Below are 18,543 nucleotides of genomic sequence, written 5' to 3'. Positions count from 1 at the left end.
TGCTTGAACTTTTTTGCAATTATAGTTTTGTGGCTTGTCTCTATTCCAACAATTTTTCTCTTCATGACTATTTTTTTTACAAATTCCGCACCATTTATTGGATCCACCATCATTGTCTCGTCTAACATTGTTGTTGTTTCTACCTCGTCCACATGAATTTCTTCCTCTACCATGGCCTCTTCCAAATTTTCCACATCTAGAAGGCTCACTTTTATTTTGCATTGAAGATTTTTCACCATTCTTGGAATCAATGGCAAGCTTGGATAGAAACACACTCTCAACAAATTTTTTTTTTAGCGACATAACAATATTTGCTCATAGGATCTTAGTGAACCCATCAATTCTTGAACAATCATGGTTGACAGATCCTTAGTTTTTTTTAATAACGGTCACCATGGGATTAAACCTTTTCGTCAAGCTGTTTAAAATTTTATCAAAAACTCTACGATCATCAGTCATGTCTCCATGTGTCTTCATTTGATTCACAGACTCAAATAAGATACTAATTTATACTTTCATTTTTTTCATTCTCAAAATATCTTTTGAGAGATTAGAGATTAACAATTCTCACCTTTTTGTCTCTTTTAAGTTATTGTTGTAGAATGTCTCATACTTCTTTGGATTTCTTTGCTCTCATGATTCTGGGAAATATGACATTTGAGACTCCTCTTTGGATCATCTTCAGAACTCCAACATTTGTGACCTTATTCTTTAATTCTTCTTCAATTCATTCTCCTATTGTATTTTTTGGATCTTCAGAACCTTTTTTAACAAAATCTAAGACATCCAAGGAAGCAAATAGTGTCTCCATCTTGACTGCCCAAAAATCATTATTTTCACCTTCGAAGATAGGAACTTGAACATTGCTATAGATTGTGTTTATGGAAGCCATAACTTGTCACTTTAAATTTTTTATGCACACATACACACATACACACACACGCGCGTACTCTCTCTCCCTCTCTCTCTCTCTCAAAGGATATGTAGCTCTTGATACCCCTTTTATTAGAGAGAATTCTAGATATGGTGAATGGAAAATCGTCTTACACTCTTACTTTCTTACACTCTTGCTATGTCTTTATCACTTGCAATTTATATATAGTTGTTGTATATGACTATTAGTTTCAATACATGCATCTAGTAATTAATGTGTATCTAGTGCATACATACATATTAGATAAATACATTCATGCATGTTAATTAAATGATTACTAGATTCCTTAGATTCATCCGTTCTAAACACATCCATTCAATGACAATACTGACACCTGTATCGTGAGCTTGAAAGTCATATCTACATCAATCAAGGCACTCCCTACGAGATACAAAACCCTCGAGTGAGACCATACTTTCTGTTGAGGGTCTAAGACCCAATTCCCCTCAACAATTATCATTGTAACAAGTTTGCTCATATAGAAGGAAATTGTTAGTTTAAGAATAATAATAAAGCTAGTTTTGTAGAAGAGGAAAATAGGAAAGGCTACTTTTTATAGCTCATGTTGAATCAATTGCTTATGAAAACAGTGTTTGGTTTGTTGACAATGGTTGTTCTCTTCACAAGTCTAGAGTGATGTTGTCCTTCAAAGAGCTTGTTGAATAAAAAGAAGAAAATTCGATTGGGAGATAATAAGTAAATACAAATTGAATGTCAAGGTATGAAGGCTATTTCAACTTGTAATGATAAAATAAAGCTTATACAAAATGTTTTGTTTGCTCTTAATTCAGCACACAGCTTTTTGCTTCTCATTGATTGCTATTTGAACAAGTTAAAGTTATGTCTTAATTTGAATGTGGATAGTATTTCTCTTTTGCATGTTTCTAGAGTTTTGAAAAATCCAAACATCTTAGAGATAGATAAAAAGATAGGAATTTTATCGTTGAGTGTTGGGGGATTGATGAATGTGAATTTTTTATGTTATTTTATGATGAGAAGTGTGTTATTAAGAATAGAGAAAGAAGTAGAGTTATAGCAAATGTTCAGATGACAAAAAGAAAAAGAAAAAAGATGTTTCCTTTAAAGGTTTCTAAATTTGAAGGTACTTTGAGTGCTAGTCAAAAGAGTAAAACCGAGTCTAAGTTATGGCATTTGCATTATAGACACTTAAAAAGAATGGATTGAGGTTGTTGAGCCAAAATGAAATGATCATTAGAGTTAGTTTCTCATTGCTTTGAGAAAGTGCTGGAAAAAAATGCTTATAAAAAGCCATTTTGAAAATTATTGTTTAAAATTTAAGTCTTTAGAATTGTTGTTAAGAAGTTCTTTTAAGAAATAAAATGTTCATTTTAGATATGATATTGTGAAGTAAAATATGCATTCAAATAATGTTCAAATTTGTTAAGATTATAATATTTTAATAAAAATATAAAAATAATTTATCGTAACTCATTATTAATATTTTAATATATGAAATACAAATTTTAAATATTTGTAAGCAATTAGTATTAATTACTTGTAATATTTAATTTGAATATAAATCTATATGTTAAATGTTATTCATTATAAATTTAATTATATAATGTTAGATATTTGAAATAAACTTCAATAGGAAAATAATTATAATATTACAGAAAATATTTAGGTTATAAATAAGGGTTAAAATTATCATTTTGACTCCAAAAGTGTTCTTTTTAATGCAAAAGTAATTTTATTTTTGAATTCAAAAGTACTTTTCAAAAACACTTCGACTTCAAAATTGTCTATTTAGTATTGCTTATGACTTTAAAAGCACTTTTGGTTTTAAAACACTTTTGAAAAGCAATAAGAAATAAAGCCTTAGTTTATTGTAAAACCTACAATTTTCTCTTTATTGGAAAAAAAACCTAAAATGAATTCCAAAATTAAAAAGATAAAATGGTTTTCCACAAAAATCCAAGTTTTGCATATAAAATCCAAGTACTTTCATTTTACTAAAAAACTAAAATTAATTCTTTAAAAAATAAAAGAAAATGAAAAGATAAAATGAGTGACTGAAATGAAAGCTTACTAAAGTTGAGTGACTAAAATGAGTGTATAATAATATTGAATTAATGGTGGGTGACTTTTTCGGTGACCAAAATGAAAACTTATAAAAAAAATGGGGGTTTGAGTGATGAATTTTTTCTTTTAGTTTCTTTTCAGCTATTTTGATTTACAGATAGTTGCCTGGTTCAAGTAATTGGAAAAAAAGATTGTGCAATTGTGTCTTGGGTGGCTTTAGGTTCCGGAGTGGGATTTGGGCAAAAAGGCCTTGCGGGTTTGATTATTTGGAAGCCTTTGGCATGCAGGCAAGAGCAAAGGTGTTGCCATGCCATGCCATGGACGACACTGCATCACTTTTCATTTGGTTTAGTGAGAAAACAGTTAAACGGATATTAAGCTTAATACAAATCCTTTGTTACTAATGAATTCTCTACCATTGACCGCCACATTTTGGAGCATAAGGATTTTTTGCTCAAGACGAACAAAAACAAACCATCTCTTGCCCTTTTTACTACAAATTTTATCATTAATTTTACCGTCCTTTTGGTTTAATAAAGATAAGAGAAAAGACAGTCTTTGAAATTGTACTCAAAACGACAGCACATTAGAGATCCCTCTGGTTTTTCTCCTTTTCCTACGATCACCAGTAATAGTGGCAGCATAAAAGTCTTTGCCTTAACATTGCTCTCTTTATTATTTCATATCAAAACCATCTATAATTTTTGTCCCAAACGCAAGTATGGATGGTTTTAAAACCTTAAAAAGATCTATGCCACACATTTTCCCATAAATGAAACAAACATGCCATAACCATTTCAATTGCCTTATTCAATTGAAACCCCAACATCTTTTGCAGGTGTGTCTGCAAATTTCCATGAAGCTTTCTTCATGCTATCGTAGTTCCGATCGCCTGCGACCTCTTCAATCGGGACAGCATCTCTGATTTCTTTCAAGTCACTGGCAGTGAGTTTCACTCTCAACGTGTCAATATTCTGATCAAGGTTCTTAATCTTTGTTGTTCCTACGAAAATTGGAAGCAATATTCAATGCATATATGGATATGAGTATGAGAACATGATCTTCCGAGTAATGGTATCATATTCTAAGGGACCCATGGTTACATCTTGTTTGGTTCCCTCATTTACCTATAAGATGATTGATAGCTAATGGAGACAATAAAAAGAAAGCCTCTCACCAGGAATCGGTACAACATCGTCCCCTTGCTGGAGAACCCATGCTAGTGCCAGTTGAGCTGGAGTGCATTGACGCTTCTTTGCCTGATCTTCGATTCGAATGTAAATGTTCTTGTTCTTCTCCAAGTTGTCTCCTTGAAACCGGGGATGTGAAGCCTTATAATCAAAGAACAAAGTTGTCTGTCATTAGCAGAACAAGCAATCCTTAACTTGTTAAAGAAATGGAAATGAATCCAGTACCAAGAAAGTTCCTGCAGATAAACTGTCCACTACTGCTCTACCACCGAAGAATCCTCGACCAAGGGGGCTATAAGGAACTATTCCAATACCAAGATCCCTGTTAGGTAAATCCATCATATACTGGAATATATACATATATATATACATCAGAATCTGGACTTTTATCTTCAAAACCTAACCTGCAAAGAGGAACAATCTCATCCTCAATATCACGAGTCCAGAGCGACCACTCCATTTGGACTGCTGTGATCGGATGAACAGCATGTGCTCTCCGTATTGTATCGGGACTGGATTCAGATAATCCGATGTATTTGACTTTTCCCTCTTCAACCAGTTTCTTAAGTTCACCCATCTGCATTTTTAACAACAATGTGGTTTTAATAAAATAAAGTAGATCAGTTCCTCAACCACATAGCACAAGGAAAGAAGAGATTTACTCACGGTTTCTTCTATAGGTACCGACGTGTCCACCCGATGCTGATAATAGAGATCGATGTAATCGACATCGAGACGCTTCAAGCTCGCCTCGCAGCACGACCGGACATACTCGGGACTACCTTTCACGATCATACCAGTAGGTGCCATCCCTGCAATACCGAACTTGGTGGCTAGTTGAATTTTTTCTCTTGGTAATTGTTTCAAGGCCTGAAAGTGGTATAAACTTGTCTTTAGTTTGCATTTATGTAAACTACAGCTTCTTGATTATGTTATATTACATTTTATAAACAATCAGAAACAAAACTGACCTTGCCAACCAAAACTTCATTGGTATGCGCTCCGTAAACATCAGCCGTGTCAAAGAAAGTGATTCCTTTAGCAAAGGCGTGATTAATGATTGATATGATTTCATCCTCAGAGAGAGGTGAGTTGTAGATTCCAGTTAATCCCATGCATCCAAAACCCAACTTGGAAACCTGTTTAAAGAAAAGAAAAAAATAAATAAATGTCCCAGTTCGTGTAACAACATAGAGGTCTCAAAACATCTTGATTGGACCCATGATTTGTGTCACAGTTAGTCATTAAGTTTGGGAAATTTGGTTCATTCAGTTACGGCATCCAACAGATCTAAATCGGAATACTAATATTTGCAACACTAACTACCACTTCCACCATATCATTAGAAAAAAACCTACTTTTGATAAAGCCAACGGCTTTCAAATAAAACCCATTCGATAAAAATCAGTAATTTCTCAAATCAGCATTACACGGTTTACTTATGAGTGCCAGAAAGTTGAAAACTTTTGACAAGCATTACAACATATATAAGATTGGGTTTTAATCCAACAAACTGAAATGAGAAAAATAAAAATAAAGAAAACCATACCTCAAGTCCTTGGGTGCCCAGTTTGACTGTGGGGATTTGTAACAAGTAATCTGGTTGCGCCATGTCTGAATAATCTCTGCTCCAACTTCTGTGTTCTGTTTTTGTTATTAAAAAGTGAAATTGGTTGGGAATGGAAGTAGTTGAGTTAAGAGGTAGCTGTGGGATGATTGAAATTGAAGAGAAAATGGCACTGTCTCTAACCGAACGTCAAAACGTTGTCCAATTGTAGCTTCCTACTTGGCAGTTACATTTTTTATTTTTCACTCGAAAGAAAAATAAAAAAAACGAGAAATTATTGCACCAGCCGGGAATCGAACCCGGGTCTGTACCGTGGCAGGGTACTATTCTACCACGAGACCACTGGTGCATCCTGCTAGCAAAGGACTAATCGAATTTAATAATTGATTTTAGATCTTGTTTTGTATACATATGAGTAGCTATACTCAAATTTAGCCTTTATCATTTACATATTTTGTTAATTTGGTCATTACTATTTTTTAAAGTTAAATTTAGCCCACGACCCTTTAATAGAGTAAAAATTAATCATTAACGTTTTAAAATGAGTCTAATTATTATTTTTAATTGAAATACTAATTGAAAAGTTAAATTCTTAAACATGACAGTTCACATGGTAATCTACGTGTATTTCATGCTATTTTTAAAATTTTTATGAACTTTATTTTAAATTTTAAATTTTAAATGTTTCTATAATTTTAAAATTATTTATTGACGTAATATATAAGGTAAATAGTGTTATATCAATATGAAGTATTGGTGAATTGTTACGCTAGTTATCACTCAACATCGTTAAGAAATTAATATTTTAATATAAATTTTTGTTAAAAAGAAAAGTTTAGATGTTTTTGGAAATCAATGATAGACTTAGATAAAAATCAAATTAATAAAAATGATGTAACGGAATACTATTTAGTCGAGGTAAGCTCAAAGTAATAGATATATAAGAAAATCGAGAAAGGTCACGACATTGGGGTTTTATTTATATTTTGTTAAAGTGTACCCATTGTGTTTGTGTTTTGAGTTTAATATGATACATAATAACTTGGTTAATGTTTGGGAACTTATATTTTGCTATATAGATTTAGATTTCAAAAGTGTAGATGGAATAGTAAATTTTAAAATATAATAAATTTTTAGATAATTATTAGTAATAATTTTAGATTTAATAAATTCATGTTTTATACCTTTCAAATATATATTATACTAATTTGTACATTTGCACAATGTATAGTTATTTTTATATGTTAATTATAAATTCATTAATGTTTTGAAATTTTAATTTAATTGAAAAAGAATTTTAAAAATATTTAATTAATTTAGAATCAGAATATTTAACGTTAAAACAATATAACAATTCATCATAGTTTGAATATTAATTTATTATATTTTAAATATTATTTTGATAGGTTATTTATTATATATATTTATATTAATTTAGTTTATTGTTAATTTGTTTTAAGAATGATTATTTACATTAAACATCAATTCATTGAAGTAATTACCTTAAATAAAGAGATAAGTAAGTGATAAAGTAACTACTTACCTATCCATTTTATTTAATATTTTTTGTTTGAAATTTTGTATTAATTAATTTTTATAAGGTTAAAAAGCCCAATTAAAAATGGATTTAAAAATTTTCAATTTAATTTCTTTATTTTAATCTATTTAAAAATTTTATAATACATATAGGGTAAATTACACTTGTAGTCACCCAACTATTGAAATTTTCCTTTTTGGTCATTAATCGTTAAATGGCTAATGGAAAGATAACGTAACAGCTTTTAAAATTAGCATAATAACAACTTTAACCCTCAAAATTTATACATTGTGTCAAATTAAACTTGATTCTAAAAAATTTAACCTTCAACCTTGATTCTTTCATCTGGTTTTACCTTGAAGAGATCGTAATCAAGGGTGAGAAGACTAATCTTAGACTCATTGACTCTACTAGTACCTTCATGAGTGACTTCAAGTTTATCCCATATCTCCTTGACATTATTGCATAAGGAGACTCTATTGTATTTATTGGGACCAAGGGCACAAAATAAAGTTTGCATAGCTTTAGCATTTAGTTGCACCATCTTGATACCAACTTCATCTCATTCATCTTCCTCCTTGATGACAATGACACCTTAACTCTTTTCTTTGGAATGGATGGCCCATTTGTGATCACCCTCCATACTTCATAATCATTTGCTTGGATGAATAGCTTCATTCTTGTCCTCCAAAAAGAATAGTTGGTGCCATTGAATAGAGGAGACCTCATGGTAAAGTGACCTTCTCTCAACACAGTTAAATTTTGCTCCAAGGCCATTAAACAAATTTCTCAATTTCTTGCTTCCATCTTGAGCTTCTTGTGGATCTTTTCTCTTGGTAGTAATATCATCTCTAGAGTTCTAGCTCTGATATCAATTTCTAAACTCAATATATACCAAGAAAGAGGGTGAATTGGTATTTTAAAATTTTAAAGAAAATATGGCAAATAACTTATACATGCATGGATGGTGTGAAATTTATTAAATTTCATTCACCGAAACTATCAATTTTTAAGTTTGGGAAATCATCAGACTTGTGATGAATTTTTGGATAGGGTCCAAGCATTTTTTGATCTAGATGTCTCATGGCGTTCGAAGGTCTATCGTTTAGCTTCAGGGCGCACTTTGAATAACTCAATTTTGAGTTCGGGAGCTCAAGTTATAATTGTTTTAGTGGAGACTGCACGAGCAGAATTTTTGGACGGGATTTTTACGAAAATTATGAGTTTCAATCTTTTAATTTGAGTTTAAATCATATTGAGTTTGGTTTTTAAGCTTAATTTTTATTATATATGAATCCAATATTGTATTTATTAGGTTTTATTATCTTATTATTTATTTATTTCAAATTTTGGATATTGTTTAAGTATTTTAAGTTGTTTAGGAGTAGTTGTCGTGGGCCCATCTTAGTGTCACAAACTTTTTTTTCTTTTCACATTAGAGGATATTAACAATATTTATAACAATATTTATGTTATAAAATAAAAGAGTACGAAAAAAAAGACTATTTTTTCTTTCTTTTTTTTTCAAAAAAACAAAAGAAACTCTGGGATTGCTGAATCACAGACAAAATAAATATATAAAGCAACGGAGCCATCATAGTATTTTTGAACTTTTCCAGAAAAAAAAAAGGGGTGGTAATTGGATTATTTAGTGATCTGGGTCTAATAGACGCTCTTTATATTTTCTCTTTTTCTTTTTCCAATGAAAGAAAAAAGAGAATTCCATTATAAAGTTGTATGCAATGCACAAAAAATGCTTATATGGTTGTTCAATTCTATCTCTTTTTTTTCTTATTATTTTTCTTTAGCTATTTTTAGCTATTCTTCTTGCCTCATTATGTGAGTTAGAAGAACCTTTTACTACTTCTTATTTAGATTAATTAGAGTTTCAGTATACTTTAGAGTTTTATTTGAATGTACTTAGCTAGCCAATAAATGCTTCTTCATTGTTCATTAAGAGGACAATTTGTTTTCATTAACAAAGTTTTCAACTCTTGGAGTTAGTTTCTTTGTGTAAGATTTCTTTCTTGTCATTTTTAGAAGTAGTTTTCTTCTCGATTTCTTTAAGGAGTCGTGAGAATCCATTTTTCACCCTTTAATTTACCAATGACTATCATTGACGATGATGATAGAAATGAGTAAGAAACTTCGAGTGACACCTTTTGTAAATACAGTAAGTGTGATTTTATGCCTATTGTTGAGTCTAGATCTTACATTACACCTTATTTCAAAGTTGATGTCGAAGAAGTTGATTGTAATAATGTGAACTATGATGATTGTAATAGTGCAAAATATGACGATAGTGATAGTGAAATTTGTGAATCAGGAAAAAGTTGATAGTGAGAATTGTTTCCTAGAGTATACAAATTTGGATGGGTTAGACATTTATTCTCCTCATATAGATTTATGTTATGATGAATTCAATGCTCAAAATTTTTGTGAGGGGTTAAAGGGAAATGAGGATGATTCATGGAAAAAGACTAAGAGAGAAGAGACTTTGAGCGATAAAAGTCAATTTGATTGTCCAACTTTGGTGAGTGAACATTTCTATGAGGTAAAATCAGAAAGTTCAGTTCACACTGAAAAAGAGAATATAAAGATAGAGAGAACCTATCCAAAAGAGAAGAATAATTATATTTTCACTAACCTTAACTTGAATTTGTCTAGTGGACTTGTTTAATTTTTTCAGGAATTTGTTAATCCTTTGCCATGAGCTCTGTTAGACCATTCCACCTATGATAAAGATTCTTTCTTATTCAACCAAAGACAAGATTTGAGGATGAATCTTTTTCAGGAAATGGGGAATGATATATGCACGAATGTGGTAAAATTTATTAATTTTCATTCACCGAAGCTGCAAATTTTCAAGTTTGGGAAATCAGCAAACTTGCAACGACTTTTTTTATGGGATCCATGCATTTCTAAGTTTAGATGTCTTCATGGCGTTTGAATATCTATATCTTAGCTTCGAGACACACTTTGAATCACTTGATTTTGAGTTCAGGAGCTTAAGTTATGACCGTTTTAGTGAAGATTGCACAACTAGAATTTCTGAACAGGATTATTACGGATATTATGAGTTTCGGGCTTTTAATTCGAGTTTAAATCATATTGGATTTGGTTTTTAAGCTTAATTTTTATTATATATGAGTTAAATATTGTATTTATTATTTATTATTTTATTATTTATTATTCGAGTTTTGGATATCGTTTAAGTATTTTAAGTTGTTTAGGAGTTTTATATTTCTTAGTCAAACAAGAAAGTTTAGATTAAAACTACTTCTTGTTTAGATTAATCAGAGTTTCAGTATACTTTAGAGTTTTATTTGGATGTACTTAGCTAGCCTATATAAAGGCTTCTTCATTGTTTATTAAGAGGACAATTTTTTTTCATTAATAAAGTTTTCAACTCTAGGAGTTAGTTCATTTGTGCAAGATTTCTTTCTTGTGATTTTTAGAAGTAGTGTTCTTCTCGATTTTCTTCAAGGAGTCATGATAATTCATTCTTCACCCTTAAATTTACCAATGACTATTTCATGGAGGGTTGATTAGAGTCATTAATTGAGTTTGTTGGGATTTATATCTCAAAGGGTTCAATTGGATGTTTATCCTTCTATCCATCGGTTTACTCGTTCCATCTTCCACTTTTAAATTTTGTCTATTTATTTATTTATTTATTATTTTGAATATTTATTCTTAGTTCTTAAAATTCTTCTTTAGTGTTTTGTTTTATTTAATTTCTAAATTTGTTTATTTCTTCTTTTAGGTCAAATCCAAATCTTTCTTTTCGAGTCGAACAACTCGAATTCGATTCTTCTTCCACTTCTTCTGCTCCAATTCCTTATCATTAATAGAGACACAAGAATTTATGATGGTTTGACCCCAATTGCTTACCTTCATAACCTTAGCTTACCACAACTAAGGATTTCTCAAATTCACAAATTTGAACCTTTCAAGGATAAGGTTTAACCTTATAGTCTATTTTTTCAATAGACAAGATAATACCACTTCCCCTTAAGGTTTTCTACCCAAAACCTTGAGTGAATCATCATAAAAATTATAAATAAAATTGACAGTGGGTGTCAAGACACTGATGATAGGGATGTCATGACATCGAGCCCTTTCACCTTGAGGATGCAAAAATTCAATGCAAAATAAATATAGAACATACTGTCGAGAGATTCACAACACTGAGGGTAGGATGTCACTATTGGAAAAAAAATCTGGTTTGAAAATGGTTTTCTTGCACAGCAAAAAATAATATTTTGAAAATCGACTCGGTTTGTGATATTTATAATAATAAACCTTAGACCAGAATCATACTTGTGTTTTCGGATAAGTGGATCCTTGATGTTTTTCAGCTTTCAACCAAACAATCTTCTCTACTATTCTCGTACCACAAACTGCTTCGAGTGTGGGCTCAAACCAATTCAACCAAATTGTTTTCCTTTTGGGGTGAAAACATAAATTCTCTCTTCTCTAAAAGAAACTAGTAAAATTGTTATTCTGAAAAATATGTTTATAAGTTGAGAATAAATTTTCTCTATTTTTTGGCAGAATAACAATATCGCAAAAGTTGTGTTAATAACTCTACTGGTGCCATCTATTTATAGGAAGAGAAGGTAGAACTCTTGTAGAATTGTAAAAACAACATCCTACTTAGAGTAAGAGAGGGGTGAATGACTCACCCTTGTATTTCTACTAGGGTTGCCGCCCCTTTCATGTTATATGAGAGGTTTTAGGCCTCTCTCACATCGGGTCCAATTTCGAGTACTTCTTGGTCCTTTTTTACCCAGTACTCTGTAATGTGATACAACCTGATTCAATTTTTTTTATTTCTAAAAATAAACATTAAAATTTACATATTAAATAATTTTTTCATCCCAATTTTACTCCAGTAAAATTTTGACGATTTCACCGCTGATAAATTTTTTACGATTTTACCCGATAAAATTTTGAGAAAATTCATTCAATATGTCATAACTTAACACGTTCAGTATGACCGAATGGTTTATTTTCATTTTTGGGCTTTAAAACAGTCCAAAAACATAAATTCATTCTTCTATCATTTTTAAGTAATCTTATATAAGATTGCAAATTTTTATTTTCATTTCTATTCTTTGGAAACCTACATTCATTTCAAATTATTTTCTTTCTCCATTTTGGAGAAAACCATAACCATTCCTAAATGTTTCTCATTTCTCTTTTTCTATTCATTTCGTTTATTTTATTCAAACACACAATTCATTTCTGGTTTCAACAAGCTAGCGGATAGACCGATTGGACCTATGTAGTTGAGGCTTAAATGATAAGTTCCGACATTTCTCCTATTAATTATAAACTCATTTAGTTATGAAGTCATTCCACTATAGTATCATGATTGAGCTCTCCTCAACGACATACCAATAAAAAGCAACTACTTAGTACTCATATAATGACCTTGTCATAAGTGTGTCACCCTCATAAAATATCATTGATCTCTTTAGGGTAATATCCTCTCTCTCAATATGATCCTATTTTATCTCATGGTAATCATTACATCTTCTGTCATGAAAAGTCAATCACTATCAATTAGTGATCAAGTCATCCATCACAAAAACGGACTACCCGTGGCCACGTTTACTTTTCATCAACCATGTAATTCTAATGAGAGGATATCATTTACCCATGTTTTGAGTTATGAATTCCACTGTTATAAATGATGCTACATACTACAGAAGTCATACACCCAACGCACCAGCTTTTGGTTCCTTATCTATTTGAAATCACGCTTTTACTTACATTAAAGTGTACGAATCACACATAAATAGTCTGCCATCCACTCAGGATTTAGGTATGTCACACTATGAACGTCATAAGTGAATAAATACATAAAGAGATTTAGGATCTATTCTGCTTGGATCCTGTCCAATGTATTGTCAGTCCAGTCAGTCACATCTCTGTCTCTATTTTCTGGGAGTTATCCGCTCCGATGCCCAAGACAAGGCTTCTCCTCAATTGGACTCGATAGACGACATATTAGTCTTTCAATAATTTTGCTCATTTTTTTATTAGACTAAAGACATGTTTAGGTTCATCTACTAATACAAGTTGTCTTTTTGTAGTACGATCCGACCACATAATACTACTTAGTATTAGTTAAACCAGTATTTGCTTCCATTTTGCTTTGCGTGCAAAAACCATTTGAGGATAATAATACAAAGTATATTAATCGTAAAAAATGAATTTGTTTTATTGACCAATCTATTCAAAAACTTACCAGACCCAATAGTTACGACACCGAGCCAACATCTCGATACCAAGCCTCTGAAGTCGTGATATCCCTAGAGGTGTTGAAATGAAGAAATTGGAGCCAACATTAGTGATGTTGCGACACCAGGGGTAGGATGTCACGACACCAAGACCCCCCACAACCACGGGTGTGCTACTGTCTAGGGTGTTACGATACTGAAGTCTAGGTGTCGCAACATTATTGCCTGATAAGGAGCAAAATAGTTGTAGGGGTACTTTTTTGTCCAACTTCAACCCAAGTCAAAACACAACTTTTGAGGGAAATTTTGTCTAAAATTTGGAATTGTATTCAGCTGTTAAAAGGCACTTGTGGCTTATAACTTTAAAGGAGCCACCTTTTCTTTCATCTTTTAACCTTAGTATTTATTTTTTCCTTATTTTTTAGGGTTTTAGTTCATAGTTTTTTTTTTATTTTAGTTGGTTTTAGTTGGTAGTTTAGTTAGCTTTTAGTGTAGCTCTACGATTAATTGCACTTTGGTACTTTAAATTTGCTTTGTATTTTTATTTTCATCCAAATCCTTTAATATATTTTAGTCTTATTTCCTTTCCAAAGTTTAAAAATCTTCACTTTATTTTTATTTACTACCTCCATTGTTTTCATCATCTTCTTCAAGCATCCATCAAGAAATTTCTAAGTTTTTCTTAATCCTACTCTTGTGCTTATTTTTATGTATGATTTGAGTATGTGTTGGGTGTTTGTATGCATGGAAATGATGGTTGGTAACTAAATTTATGATGGTTAGTTAGTTTTGGATACAAGGACTAAATCGTAAAATTAGACTAAATCGAATAAACTTCAAAACTTAAAATTGACGCCTCTATGTGAATATTTAGATAGGTGAGACCAAAAGGATCCTATTAAGCACCAATTTGGTTGTCTCAGTTTAGTTTGGTGAGGTCAAAAGATAAACCTAACTAAATCATCTAATTTGGTAAAATGGTAACCGAGAGGTAAGTTTTAGCCAATTAGAAGTTTAAGTCTTTTATATCCCTAATCCAAAGACTAATCAACAGCATGAAAGTCAACCAACCGCTTGAGTGTCCTGAATTGTTAATTGTGTAATTTGGTATTTTTTTCAATTTGGTTCTTATTTGCATGCTTGTTGCTTAGGAATCACTTTGTCCCCGAACTCTCTTAGGTTTGATCTTTGGAATACTCGAGTGTTCCTATAACACTCTAAACTTGGCCCAGACATTATGACCGAATCTAGCGATGTCACATGATAGGGTGTTTGAAAATCGTGTCGACGCGTTAAAACCATTTCCATTGAATTCCTTATCTTAATATCTTATTAGTTCCAAAATTATTTTGCTCATTTAATCGATAGTCTCAAAATGTTATTCATTTGCAGAACCTTTTAAAACAGATTAAACAATCGTGCGTTTAGGAAAAACATTTGCTTCTTTTGAAAACCGAGGTTTCCTACTACTAGCAGTTGTAATCCATAAGGTAAAGATAATTAAAACCCAAAACTAAAATCCGAAAGTCCAATTACAACCCAAAAACTGAGCCACTAAAAATAGAATAGAAAAAAATAATTATCGTAAATATGGGTTAAAAACCATGAAACTCCAAAACCGTGGTCACCGCCGAGTCCTCTGCCGCACCGATCTGTCTAGATCTGGGGTTTACCTGTGCACATTTAAACAAAAGGGGTGAGTTTATGAAAACTCAGTGTGTAATCCTACAGAAAAAAAGCAAATCACAGTGCACAGTTAAAGCAGTCTTAGGCCTAAGCCTCTTTTTTAGTATCAGTAACAGTTTGGGCCTTAGCCCATCTCAGTATAATATCAAATATGCAGTAGGGCCTTAGCCCATCATAGTATCAGTATCAGTCATGCAGTATTTAGTAACAAAGTCCTACCGAATGCAGCACAAAATAGTAATTTGCAGCTGAGCTACCAGTATGTTAGGCTTAAGAGCCTTTCAGTACACTTCCTCCAAATAACAACCCCCATATAATTAACCCAACTCCATGCAATGCAACATACAAGTCATGACATGCTATCTTAGGACATAAGTACATATAACCAGTTCAGCATACAAGCATACTATCATCATGCTCAACACATATATAAATCAAACAGTCAATTCATACAATTAGAGGTCTAAGTGATGCTTACCGACCCTACAGTAGGTTCACAGTCGACTTGGGCAACCCGTGCAACCTTAGCAATCAATTTAGTAAAAATGGGCTCACACGCCCATGTGGTCTGCCCGTGTGGCCTACTCTGCCTAGATTTGTGTAACGCCTCTTACCCGTATTCAACTCCGGAATAGGGTATGAGGCATTACTAGAACACTTACACATGTAAACGTATTAAACCGAGTTACAAAATTTCATTCAAATTTAAACCCTTCAAATTTTTAACATGCTTTTATAATTCTTTACAACATATCCTCAAAATATTATATTCATAACAAATAGGGCCTACGAGACCCGATACTTACTCATGTAATTCAAAGCTCCATTTCCATTTTATTCAATTTACAATCTTTCATGTTCACAATTCAAATCAATTTCTCAATCCAATATATATATATATATATATATATATTTCAATACCACACTCTCATACTATGAAACTTTATTTTCCCATATGAGCTTAAACCATGATCATCACATATCAAAGACAAATGTTCTTGACATTTCCATCACATAGACCGAATTAATCAATGCAACTCAATGATATAATCACCCATATATCATTATTATCACATATATATATATGTCATGACTAAATTTCTTAAACATTTGATCAATTGCTTTTCAATACCGCAATAGTTCCTTCAGTACCAAAACGTATTTACCATTCAATTTAACATTTACCGATTATAACCGGGCATATGACCATTATACACAATTCTTTCATACATTTTATTGTCCTCCTCCTCCTCTCCATTCCACATCCTTTATGTATAAAACATGCTTAAATAGCATTATACATAATTTCACTATTCACTTATATTTAAATTTAAAGCTGTCTATTTGAGTCAGAGTCACTAAATCATTTTTATCCGGAGCTGCATAGCTCCAAATTAAGATCTGTTAATTTTCCTTGAAAAAATACTCACATGTCTTCTTACCATAAAATTTTCAGAATTTTTTACTTGGTCAATTAGTACATTTTATTCTTTAAATTCACCCCTGTTTCACTGCTCAACATCACTGACCTCTCTTCACTAAAAATGAATTATCTCATTGTACAGAATTTGGATGATAATTTCGTTTATTTAATTTGAAAATAGACTCATCAAGGATTCTATGCATATAAATTATAACTCATAATTATTCTGTTAAAATTTTAGTGATTTTCCAAATTCAGAATAGGGATTCCGAAATCAATCCGATCTTGCCTCACTAAAATTAAAATATCTCAAAATGTATAACTCTTTTGCTTTCTCTGTTTATTTTATGTAAAATAGACTCCTTAAGATTTCATTTCATATCTTATTCACTCTCTAATTCAATTTACACCATTTTTGGTGATTTTTAAAAGTCACACTATTGTTATTGTCCAAAACTGTTTTGTTGCTAATTCTACTTTTTCATAATTTCACTTTTTCACTTTTAATCACTATTCAATTCAAAATTCACTTTTCCATTTTCAAGTCAATATTCAATTCAATTCCACACGTATATTCATTATTCAATTACACTTAATCGTTACATGATCTCACGTATTTTCACTTAGTCAATTTCTCGTTGAACACTCGGAATATACACGGATACGTAGACAATTAGCACATAAGTGCCACACTGATATGTAGCCGAAGCTACCACTGAATGTAGCCAAAGCTACCACTGATATGTAGCCGAAGCCGAAGCTACCACTGAAATGTAGCCGAAGCTACCACTGATCAATAACACTGGAAATGTCCACGGGCCTGCTCACACAAGTGTCCGTTATGCGCAACACATGCTAGATCACCCAAAGACCGGGACTCATTGTAACACTGTAACACTGATCTCTAGTGACATGCCACTTGTATCCACTTCTATTCCTAAGTTCAACCGGGAATTTACACTTAACACTTTATTTTCAACACTTTATCACTTGAATAATTCATGAACAATTTTCCGTCCACATTCAATATTGATTCACATATCAAATAAAATTCATAATTTATAAAAGTATATTACTATTATTTACACATAACTTACTTCGATGCAACAATATAAAAATTTTGTAATTTAGTCTTGAATCTTTTCTTTTCTCCGGTCAATGTCGATTCCACTTCTTTCTTGATCTATAATAACACATTTGACTTATTTAGTACTCACATTTATCAAAACAGTCCTTGACTCAAACTTTGGAAAAATTACAATTTTGCCCCTAAACTTTTGCATATTTACACTTTTGCCCCAAAGCTCGTAAATTAAACTTCATCCCTTATTCTTATGTATTATGACATGCTGAACATTTTTCCCTTCTATGGCAACATCAAATTCCCACTCTAACACTTACTTATGAACATTTAGTATTTTTATCGATTTTGTCGTTTTACTCGTTTTTACTCAAAATCGCTTAGCAAAAGTTGCTTAACATAATTTCTAGCTTCATATTCTACCATAAAACATCAAAATAAACACATTTCACATATGGGTATTTTTCCAAATATAAACCCTAGATTAAATTATTGCTAGAATAAGCAAAATCAAGTTACCGGGACTCCAAAAACGTAAAGAACATTAAAAACAGGGCTTAGAATCACTTACTATGGAGCTTGGAAGCTTGAAAACCCTAACAGTGGCTTCCCCCCTTGCTGATTTCGTCCAAATGAAGAAGATGAGCACAATTTGCCATCTTTTTCCCTTTTAATTCATTTTAATTACTAGATTACCAAATTGCCCCTAACTTAAAATTTTCCTATTTCACTTATCTCATGCCCATTTTTGTCTACCAACTTAACCAATGGTCTAATTACCATATAAGGACCTCCAATTTAAAGTTTCATAACAATTGAACACCTCTAACA

General features: G+C 31.7%; 1 protein-coding gene and 1 non-coding gene across 2 annotated transcripts; both read right to left on the bottom strand.

The window, feature by feature from the left end:
• Positions 1-3,628: 3,628 nt before the first annotated feature.
• LOC105783492 (probable aldo-keto reductase 1) lies at positions 3,629-5,924 on the bottom strand. The gene is made up of 7 exons (XM_012608989.2): positions 5,717-5,924; positions 5,139-5,306; positions 4,834-5,037; positions 4,572-4,744; positions 4,393-4,489; positions 4,155-4,308; positions 3,629-3,980 (listed from the first exon to the last, which is right to left on the bottom strand). The coding sequence occupies exons 1-7, from the start codon at positions 5,777-5,779 to the stop codon at positions 3,784-3,786; spliced, it is 1,056 nt and encodes a 351-aa protein (XP_012464443.1). The 5' UTR covers positions 5,780-5,924; the 3' UTR covers positions 3,629-3,783.
• An 88-nt stretch (positions 5,925-6,012) lies between these two features.
• On the bottom strand, positions 6,013-6,083 carry TRNAG-GCC (transfer RNA glycine (anticodon GCC)). The gene has a single exon. It is a non-coding gene; the product is annotated as a tRNA-Gly (tRNA).
• Between the last annotated feature and the right edge of the window lie 12,460 nt (positions 6,084-18,543).

This window comes from Gossypium raimondii, chromosome 13 (assembly GCF_025698545.1).
Source record: "Gossypium raimondii isolate GPD5lz chromosome 13, ASM2569854v1, whole genome shotgun sequence".
NCBI classification, from domain to species: domain Eukaryota; kingdom Viridiplantae; phylum Streptophyta; class Magnoliopsida; order Malvales; family Malvaceae; genus Gossypium; species Gossypium raimondii.
This window is presented reverse-complemented; position numbering and strand designations above follow the sequence as displayed.

Coding starts and splice junctions, on each gene's coding strand:
- LOC105783492 (XM_012608989.2), bottom strand. CDS start 5,779: ATGGCGCAACCAGATTACTTGTTACAAATCCCCACAGTCAAACTGGGC. Junction 5,307..5,716: donor TGGGCACCCAAGGACTTGAG/GTATGGTTTTCT, acceptor TTCTTTAAACAG/GTTTCCAAGTTGGGTTTTGG. Junction 3,981..4,154: donor CGATGTTGTACCGATTCCTG/GTGAGAGGCTTT, acceptor CAATTTTCGTAG/GAACAACAAAGATTAAGAAC.